We start from the raw sequence: 10,919 nt of genomic DNA on the forward strand, positions 1-10,919 counted from the left end.
TGGTTCTCCCTCTGCCTTCCAGCTGTCTCACTGGATTCCCTTTACTGTGAGCACATTTCACAACATAGAAATTATCACCTCTCATGGAAAGATAGCCTAGATTAACTAAATTATGCATTGTATCAGGCTTCCCAGGTGGTTCAGTGGTGAAGAATTTGCTTGTCAGTGCCGGAGATGCAAGAGATGTGAGTTTGATCCCTGGGTCAAGAAGATTCCCTGGAGGAGGAAAGAACAACCCACTCCACTATCCTTGCATGGGGAATTCCATGGGCAGAGGAAGCTGGTGGGCTACAGTCCATGGGGTCACAAAGAGTTGGACATGATTAAACACGAGCTGATACATTGTATTACCGCAGAGGACAAATATTTACTGCATTATTTTATTTGGATAAAGCCAGGTGTGGTTACTTACAAAAAGAGTGGTAAAAATAAGGTAAAATTCATACTTTAGCAAGGACAGTGTTGTTGTTGTTTAGTTACTAAGTTGTGTCCAACTATTTTGTGACCCCATGAACTGTAGCCCACCAGGCTCCTCCATCCATGGGATTTTTCAGGCAAGAATACTCAAGCAGGTTGTCATTTCCTTGCCCAGGAGATCTTCCTGACCCAGGAATCAAACCTGCATCTCCTGCATTGGCAGGTGGATTCTTTACCACTGAGCCACCTGGAAAGTCCAACAAGTACAATAGAGAGCAGTTATTGAAGATATAAGGCCTTTAAGCCAGTAATTCAATTCCATGATCAAAGCCATCTCATAAAATGTCTTTTGCTTTTGTAGGCAGTTTTTCTTTTAACAAGTTGACTGCTCTGTCTTAAAGAGTATTAAAAAAAAGAGAGAGAGACCTACAGGAATACTGTCTATCCAGCCTCTGTTTTGTCTGTGAATTTGAGGTTCTAAAGAATGATGTTGGGTCATCTCAGTTCTCATTTCTTTGTTCAGTACTATTGTTCATGTGGAGTGTTTTTTTCTGTTGTTTAATATTGTCAACTTTTTAGTGATTAAATCTGTGGGGAATTTTCATTTTCTTTCCAATTGTTAATTTCAGAAGTGAAATGCATTATCAAAAGCGGAGTGTAGAAATTCAGCAGTCAATATCTGACTGCAGACAGTGTAGCCTGTGGGCATGGCTTTCACTGTTACCAATGTGAATTAAGCTGAGATTTGGAGGTAGAGTGCTTTTACTGCAGAGATGTCTTTTCTTTTTTTTTTTCTCTTCCGCAAACTTATTTTATAAGTGCATCCTCCTGAGTTTAACTACATAATTTATCCCCGGAAACAAATCTTCCCTAAAAACAATGTTATATTTTATTTTATTTTTTTTTATTTATTTTTTTTTTTTTAAATTTTAAAATCTTTAATTCTTACATGCATTCCCAAACATGAACCCCCTCCCACCTCCCTCCCCATAACATCTTCCTGGGTCATCCCCATGCACCAGCCCCAAGCATGCTGCATCCTGCGTCAGACATAGACTGGCGATTCAATTCACATGATAGTATACATGTTAGAATGTCATTCTCCCAAATCATCCCACCCTCTCCTCTCCCTCTGAGTCCAAAAGTCCGTTATACACATCTGTGTCTCTTTCCCTGTCTTGCATACAGGGTCGTCATTGCCATCTTCCTAAATTCCATATATATGTGTTAGTATACTGTATTGGTGTTTTTCTTTCTGGCTTACTTCACTCTGTATAAAACAATGTTATATTTTAACAGTGATTGTGAATAACTTTGAAAAGATTTTGTGAAAGGCTCTGTATCTTTGTTAATGACAAGCTAGGCCAAGGTTGGGTTTCCTCCATGTGCATAGTATATGGTTAGTTAGTGGTCATAATCAGAATCGTCACATATTTTTGCATGACATATAGAAGGACAGTGATAGAAGCTACCTGATTTCTCTAGGATCCAAACTCAGTAATAAGGAGATAAAATTCTAGTCTCACTGATTTTGAATCCCAGCTTTGCCCTGTATTTCAGTTATCTTGAAGTTGAAGGTGGAGGCGTCCTGCAGGTCATTGGAAGTAAGAGTCTGGTGTTCGAGGGAGAGACCTGGGATGAGCATGGAGCCTGTGTAGTTTTCACTGAGCAGGTAGTAGCTGAATCTGTGAAGATGACAACCCAGGGAGAGTGAAGCAGTTTTAGGGGTCAAGATAAGAAGGTTCGATACTCTGAGAGAAAGCAGAGAGAAAGGGGAGGAGAGGAGACACACAATGAATAGCAAGGGAGAAAGGAGGAAGTAGATTGGGGAGCCAAGGAAGGATGAGTCTGTTCAACTCAAATAAGAGGGTGAGTCTGTGGAAAATTGCTGGTTGATTTTGAATCAGGAGGCTTCTGGTGACTCAAGGAACAGGATACAGATGGGAGGAGGCCAGACTGCAAAGGGCTGCAAATCCAGGAGGCATGGAAGGAAGGAGTTGAGGTGAAGACAGGCTATTTTTGGAAGGAGTTTGACTGAAGCAGGAGAGAGGTCCATCTGGAATGTAGGGTCTGAGGATATATTGCTGGCTGGTTGGATTTTAAGTTTGTGAGTCAGGTGTGTGTGAGGTGGTGAGGGTATTTCCCTCTCTCCCTCCTTCCCTTCAACAAACGGGATAGATTTGAGGTCCTGAGGTACAGGTGTGAGTCACTTATGAAGCCCTCCCCTTGTGGGTCTTCTCCAGTCCCCCAGGGGAGGAAGACATCTAGAAACTCACTCCTTGATGCTTCTGGACTCCTAATTGTGGGAGCTCTATCAAAAAAATAAAGATCATGGCATCTAGTCCCATCACTTCATGGCAAATAGATGGGGAAACAATGGAAACAGTGACAGAATTTATTTGGGCTCCAAAATCACTGCAGATGGTGACTACAGCCATGTAATTAAAAGACGTTTGTTCCTTGGAAGAAAAGCAATGACAAACCTAGACAGTGTATTTAAAGCAGAGACGTTACTTTGCCAACAAAGATCCATCTAGTCAAAGCTATGGTTTTTCCAGTAGTCATGTATGGATGTGACAGTTGGAACATAAAGAAAGCTGAGTGCTAAAAAATTGATGCTTTTAAACTGTGGTTAGGAGAAGACTCTTGAGAATCCCTTGGACAGCAAGGAGATCAAACCAGTCAGTCCTAAAGGAAATCAACCCTGACTATTCATTGGAAGGACTGATGCTGAAGCTAAAGCTCCAATACTTTGGCCACCTGATGTAAAGAGCCAACTCACTGGAAAAGACCCTGATGCTGAGAAAGATTGAAGGCAGGAGGAGAAGGGGATGACAGAGGATGAGATGGTTGAATGTTATAGCTGACTCAGTGGACATGAGTTGGAGCAAACTCTGGGAGATGGTGAAGGGCAGGGAAGCCTGGTGTGTTGCAGTCCATGGGGTCACAAAGAGTCAGGCTCAAGTTAGCAAGTGAACAAGAATACTGAGAAAGTTCTTTTTTTAAATTTTTTTTAAAAGAAATTATTTATTTTTTATTTTACAATTGTACAAGAATACTGAGAAAGTTCTTAATCATAGTGTTTGGTTCATATAATAAACATCATGAGGACCTCCTATAGTTTTATTTCTCAGGATGTGAAAGCATTCCTTACTGTTTCAACAAGTCTTTTGAGCAAAGGAGTTTAATACTAACAAAACAGCCAATTAAAGTTTGAAAAGTGTCCTTCCTAAGGAGGCCTCTGTACTTATTTTTGCCATTTCAGACATTTCTACTTGTGATTGGTGTGATGGGCATGATGGTGGCTGTGATTCCTTGGGTTGCTATACTTGTGATTCCCTTTGGCATCATTTTCTTTGTTGTCCAGTGGTATTTCTTAAGGACCTCACGAGATGTGAAACGCCTGGAATCTGCAGGTGAGTACCGGGGCTCTCAGGTTGGGATGGCAATACAGGCTGGCTTCCATTTATGCTGTAATTAACCATACCCCTGAAATTCCAGAGAGTCTATCTTCTGGAATTTCTCACTAAGTTGACATTATTGAATGTGATGGCCACCGTGAGTCAGTGTGGCCCTTAACAGGTGAGCTGCAGCTTTGCATTTTAGCACAAAGAAGATGAATGTGAGCGTGATGAGGACAGGCACCGTTCTGTCTTGTTTATGACATACTGCCTAACAGATTATCCACTCTATAAGTACTTTCCTTAAAAATAAAATATTTCATCATTTTGGAACTAATGTAGAAGGAAAATAGGAGTTTTTTTTCTCCTAAAGATGACATTTTTTCTTTCCTACTAGAGATGACAAGGATAGCAAAAGATTAAGAAAAGGAAAGGAGACATTAAGGAAATGTATATCAGAAGTGATATATTTGAAAAATACATTCATTTACATGTCCGAGTAAGTTGCAGCTGTTAAATGTGTTGGAAGTGAAGTGAAGTTGCTCAGTCATGTCCGACTGTTTGTGATCCCATGGACCGTAGTCTACCAGGCTTCTCTGTCCATGGGATTTTCCAGGCAAGAGTACTGGAGTGGGTTGCCATTGCCTTCTCCAGGGAAATGTATTGGAAAGATAAGTCCTATTATTTTCAGCTTCATTCTTTATCATCACCAGTATTTTGAGTGATCCCACACTGTTTGTGCTCCCTCCTTTCTCAAAACTTCTCATATAAATGATGCTATATGGGAATAGCTATATGAGATGCTATATGAAAAATATTCCCCTAGGAGGACCCAGGACGGGGAATCTGTTTGGTAGGCATTTGGTCTATTACCCCAGTCAGTTTCCTACTTGTAGAATAATGAGGAACAGGGACTTGTCTGGTGGTCCTGTGGATAAGATTCTGTGCTTCCACTGCAGGGGGCACAACTTCAATCCCTGGTTGGGGAACTAAGATCTCACACAGCACAGCCAAAAAAAAAAAAAACCAAAACACAAAATGGCAAACGCATTTTATGATGAATCCTTCTTTTCTATAGGTAATCACAGATGATGAAATAATTGAATTTATCTGATTATTAATGTACATATTTCATCAATATTAAAACAAAAAAATAAAAGTAGAATTGTTATATGTTTTCTAAAAAGTAATAAGAACTATAGCCACAAAATAAGGAAGGAAGATGTTTATATCAGAGACCTGAATCATGAATAATTATTACAAATTAATACCAACTTAACCTTCTAGAAACCAAGCCAAGAAGAGAAGCATAGAGTCCCATGATTCTTTGTATCTACCAAGTGGAAAAAAATCTAAGTTCATCCAGTCAAAGGAGTTTTTTCCCTTTATTGTGGCATTTGTGTGCTTTGTTTTTAATAATAAAAATGCTTAAGGATACTTACTCTAATTACTTGCAAAAAGAATAGTGATCATCTGTTTTATAAAAGCTTTAGAAGTTTTCACTCATCAAGAGAACTAGCTGAACTCCTGTGAGGTGTGGTCTTGTGAGGTGTTTGGATGGATGGGGAGCATTAGAGTCCAGGTGTGTGGCATTCTGCTGGTGTGACTTGGTAGCACAGTAGGACCTGGGGAGGCAGAAGAGGAAGTGATGAGCTCCATCCAGTCTTCTGTGTAGACAAGGCTTCAGACGTTTTATGATTTGAGGGTGCACGTGAGCTGGAGTCATTCAATAGTCTTGTGGGAAAAAGCAGGTCTCTGGTACATTCAAAGAGGGGTTGTTCCAGAAGGAACATGTGATTAAGATTTATACCTAGGGAAGGGCTACTTCCCATCCACACAGAAGTGGAGAGAAGGGCACTTCCTGAGGCTTTTTTAATGAAGAAGCAGTATAGGATTTTCTCAATCTTTCATCTGAAGAATCTGAAAACTTTGGCCCCATCTCTGTGGAATATTGGAATTTTTGGTACTCTAGTAGGCTGCAGCAATGTTAGACTGTAAATTCAATCCAGATACCCCCTCCTCCACACCCCAGATAACCACATGGTGGCTAGTTGATTAGAATTGTCTGTGTTCTCTCTCTAGGTGGTGGGTCTATGCCATAAATAATAACACTGCTGTTTTCTCTAAATAGTAACTGATAGTATATCTTAAGGTCACTGCTGGAACCACCAGCAAAAAGAAGGACACCTGACATCTGTTTTGTAAGTTCGCTTGCCTGACTGCTATGGTCAGGAGACATAAACCTGCTTCTTCTTTGTGCTCTGAAGGACCACTGATGTCCTGAGGTTTTGTTTCAAATCCTGCTGCCTAGTTGCCTCTAGATGCTTAGGCTAACATTTTCATCTTAATGATGAATATGCAGCTGATTATAATGGGTTTATTGAGCACATTTTTGCAAAATTGAGCATAGCAATAGTCACAGAGCAGTGCATAAAACCTGGATGGTGTTTGATTGTCTTTCTCTGCTGCTGCTAAGTCGCTTCAGTCCCGTCCGACCCTGTGCGACCCCATAGACAGCAGCCCACCAGGCTCCTCTGTCCCTGGGATTCTCCAGGCAAGAGTACTGGAGTGGGTTGCCATTTCCTTCTCCAATGCATGCAAGTGAAAAGTGAAAGTGAAGTCGCTCAGTCCTGTCTGACTCTTTGGGACCCCATGGACTGCAGCCTTCCAGGCTCCTCTGCCCATGGGATTTTCCAGGCAAGAGTACTGGAGTGGGGTGCCATTGCCTTCTCCATGACTTTCTAGCCAATTCTTTTTTGTTTGCTTTTAAACTTTTTATTTTGTATTGGGGTATAGCCAGTTAACAAACAACGTTGTGATGGCTTCAGGTGAACAATGAAGGAACTCAGTCATATATATACATAGATCCATTCTACCCCAAACCCCTCTCCCATCCAGGCTGCACTTAACATTCCATGTGCTACTCAGTAGATACTTGCTGGTTATCCATTTTAAATACAGCACTGTGTACACGTCCATCTGAAGCCCCCTATCTTTTCTCATTCTTCCCCCAGCAACGGTAAGTTCGTTTTCTAAGTATGCGAGTCTATTTCTGTTTTGTAAGTTCACTTGTACAATTTCCTATTAGATTCCACATATAAAGGATTTCATATGATATTTCTCCCTCTTTGTCTGACTTCATTCATGTGACACACTCTAGGTCCATCCATGTTGCTGCAAATGGCATTAGTTCATTCTTTTTGATGGTCTGGTCCACTCTGCATTTAGCAGTGCCTGAATGATGAAGTCACATGCAAATTCTGTTTGAAAGGCTGCTGTGATCAACTAGCAATGTCTGCCACAGGCTTTGGTAGCAGTGGGTTAGCACGTTGTTCAGGTGTATTCAGACCATGGATCCTTAAGTCTGCTGTTTTAAGGTGTTTTCATACAAGATTCCCAGAAACTTTGTTCAACCTCTGGTGCTTAATAAGATGTATGGTAATGGTAAAAGCTGTTAGTTATTAGCTGAGTTAGATCTGGGAGTTTTCTGAATATAAACAATAAAGTCTGGAGAAAAATGCATGTATTCACACATGGGCATCCTTAACCCTGATTATTCTCCCTCAGAGACACTGCAGCTGTGAATAAAAGCCCAGCCTTGGGAATAAGGGGCTTCCAAAGAGCCGGACATGACAGAGAGACTGAACTGAACTAGGTGGCGCTGGTGGTTAAGAACCTGCCTCCCAGTGCAGGAGACATAAGAGATGCAGGTTCGATCCCTGGGGTGGGAAGAGCCCCTGGAGAAGGAATGGCAACCCACTCCAGTATTCTTGCCTGGAGAATCCCATGGATAGAGGAGACTTGCAGGCAGCAGTCCATAGGGTCGCAAAGAGTCGGGCATGACTGAAATGACTTAGTACATAGGTACAGACTTGGGAATAAAACAGAGTTGGGTCTGACATCTGTCTGCTCTACCACTTAGGTAGGTTAACTTACTTAATCTTGGGCAGTGAGTGTTCTTCATCCCTCAGTGTCTGCGGTTCCTATGAGAATTTCTTGAGTTTGATGCTTATAAAGTACTTGCGGGCTACTGCCAAAGACACCAGACCTTGAACAAGAAGAAATAAGAAAACATTAACAACTAGTAATGTGATCCCTCACCTAGAACCAGACATCCTGGAGTGTGAAGTCAAATGGATCTTAGGAAGCATCACTACAAACAAAGCTAGTGCTGGTGATCAAATTCCAGCTGAGTTATTTCAAATCCTAAAAGATGCTGTTAATTTGCTGTGAATTCAATATGCCAGCAAATTTGGAAAACTCAGCAGTTGCCAGAGGACTGGAAAAGTCAGTTTTCATTCCTATCTCAAAGAAAGGGAATGCCAGAGAATGTTCAAACTACTGCACAATTGCACTCATCTCTATGCTAGTAAGGTAATGTTCAAAACCCTTCAAGGTAGGCTTCAACAGTACATGAGCCAAGAACTACCCAGATGTGCAAGCTGGATTTAGAAAAGGCAGAGGAGCCAGAGATCAAATTGCCAACATCTGTTGGATCATAGATAAGCAAAAGAATTCCAGAAAAGCATCTATTTCTGCTTCATTAACTACATGGAAGCCTTTGGCTGTGTGGGTCACAACAACTGAAAAATTCTTGAAGAGATGGGAATACCAGACCACCATAACTGCCTCCTGAGAAACCTGCATGCAAGACAAGAAGCAACAGTAGGAACTGGACATGGAATAACAGATTGGTTCAAAATTGGGAAAGGAATACTTCAAGTCTGTATTGTCACCTTGCTTATTTAACTTATATGCAGAATACATCATGCAAAATGCCAGGCTGGATGAATCACAAGCAGGAATCAAAATTGCTGGGAGAAATATCAACAACATCAGATATGCAGGTGATACCACTCTAATGGTAGAAAGCAAAGAAGAACTAAAGAATCTCTTGATGAAGGTGAAAGAGGAGGGTGAAAAAATCTGGTTTAAAACTCAGCATTCAAAAAACTAGATCATGGTATCCAATCCCATCCAATGGTCACAAATATATGGGGAAAAAGTGGAAACAGTGACAGACTTTATTTTCTTGGGCTCTAAAATCACTGTGGATGTTGACCAAAGTCATGAAATTAAAAGATACTTGCCCTTGGAAGAAAAACTGAAAAACCTAGACAGCATATTACATAGCAGAGATATCACTTTGCTGACAGTGGTCTGTATAGTCAAAGTATGCTTTGTCCAATAGTCATGTATGGATGTGAAAGTTGGGCCATAAAGAAGGTCGAGGGTGGAAGAATTGATTCTTTTGAACTTTGGTGCTGGAGGAGACTCTTGAGAGTCCCTCAGACAGCAAGGAGATCGAACCAGTCACTCGTAAAGGAAATCAATCCTGAATATTCATTGGAAGAACTGATGCTGAAACTGAAATTCCAGTACTTTGGCTACCTGATCTGAAGAGCCAACTCATTGGATAAGACCCTGATGCTGTGAAAGACTGAGGGCAGGAGAAGGGGACACCAGATGATAAAATATTTAGATAGTATTACCAACTCAATGGACATGAATTTGAGCAAACTCTGAGAGATAGTGGACAGGGAAGCCTAGCATGCTGTAGTTCATTTGGTTGCAAAGAGTCAGACATGACTTAGGGACTGAACAACAACAACTAGCAGGTCTCACGGAGCATGAATGATAACCTGCAGGAAGGCTGTCAGCCCAGGGTCCTTGCATGCAATTCCCTGGCCTCCCCCTGCTGGGGAAGTTGTGCTGGCCTTGTGGGGTTTGTTCCCAAGTGTCCTCAGGGTTGTGGAAAATGTAACTGAAATGTGTAGAGTAACATGAAATGTAGAGTTACACGTGTCTGTGACTGCTGAGTGATGCCATGTCTGTTACATATCTGCTTCAGGATAGTGAGCTCAGTGTTTCTGGGAAAAAGGATGTTACATTGGGCAACATAATACCAGAGCCTTGACATCCCCTCTTCTCCTGTACAAGTTAATTGTCTTTGCAGACCCTCCCATTCACTCATCCTGGCATCCTACTCAGCCCTAAGTGGGGTTTGAAAGAAACAGAATGGCTTTTCACAAGTGTGCGTTCCCTCTGGCCCACTGTAACTCTTGGGCATGAGGTGAGGTAGGTGGTGGGATGTTTGGTTCCCTGGTGTTCAAGGGTGAGATGACACCTGGTTTCTAAAATCGACCCTGCCCACCATCCCTGATGGAGAGAATCAGTTGCAGCTTTGATCTCCCAACAGGGAAGCAGGTGAGGGAGGCCTTGCTGAAGAGTTCGTTCCATGATCTCCCTGGGTGAACAGTCATGTCTGCTTCCTTCTCAGAAGCCTTGTCTGTGATGAGTAATGGGAGCCTGGTTGTAGTGAGTTTTCTGTGCTCTCTGGAGCTGCAGCCTTGGCATCCTCCTGACAGGGTGATGGCCCCGGAACTCACCTGTGTCATCCCTGTGAGCACCCTGCTTTCAGACTGAGTTCTGGTGTTGGATTGGGACACCTGCTGGGGTGCAGAAAAAGCGTGAACAGACATCCAAGCCTGTCTTATTTGGAGCATGAGTTTGGTCTGTGTTTGTGTTACTCTTATAAGGGCAAAGTTAGAGGAAGTTAAAATAAAAAGTTGTTCAACTTAATGAAGACAGAGAGCCTTGCGGGTGCTGAAATGAGAACACAGGCACACAACTGGATGACCAAAGGCAAAGCACCACTGACTCACTTTCAGCTCTCTGCCTGAACAACATACAAAAGGGAAATGTTAGATCATGTTCTGGTTCCGAGAAGGTTTTTCCTTTAAGTCAGTGTCACAGGTGGGGCCCTAATAGTTATAGTTCCTGGTCAGACACCCCCAGGTGGAAAGAGCACCAGGGTCCAGTGGATGCTCAACTGGCCTCCAGCCCAAGCTGTCCTCCTCCTGCCAGGGGTTCCTACCCTTTCTGTGCTCCAGTGTCTCACAGTAGGAAGCCTGCTCCTTCCTTGCTGGTAGAACTGAGGACAGTAAGCATAAGAGGAGGCTCTGTGTCTTTGCCCCCTTGTACCTCAGCCCCCACCCTCAATGCAGTGCCCATGTGCACATTGCTACTGATTACACTGTCACCCAGACAGATGTTCGGATGTTAGGCTAAGGAGTCAGGCCCTGAAAATAATTTGGAGTT

The 10,919-nt window shown here is 42.3% G+C and overlaps 1 protein-coding gene across 1 annotated transcript in view; it reads left to right on the forward strand.

The window, feature by feature from the left end:
• Positions 1 to 10,919, forward strand: part of LOC101109370 (ATP-binding cassette sub-family C member 4-like) — a 151,072-nt gene that overhangs the window by 75,429 nt on the left and 64,724 nt on the right. The window contains exon 20 of the mRNA XM_042255125.2: positions 3,683 to 3,833. Coding sequence (XP_042111059.2) covers positions 3,683 to 3,833 — 151 coding nt within the window. The remainder of the gene's footprint in view (positions 1 to 3,682; positions 3,834 to 10,919) is intronic.

Source organism: Ovis aries, chromosome 10 (genome assembly GCF_016772045.2).
Source record: "Ovis aries strain OAR_USU_Benz2616 breed Rambouillet chromosome 10, ARS-UI_Ramb_v3.0, whole genome shotgun sequence".
NCBI classification, from domain to species: domain Eukaryota; kingdom Metazoa; phylum Chordata; class Mammalia; order Artiodactyla; family Bovidae; genus Ovis; species Ovis aries.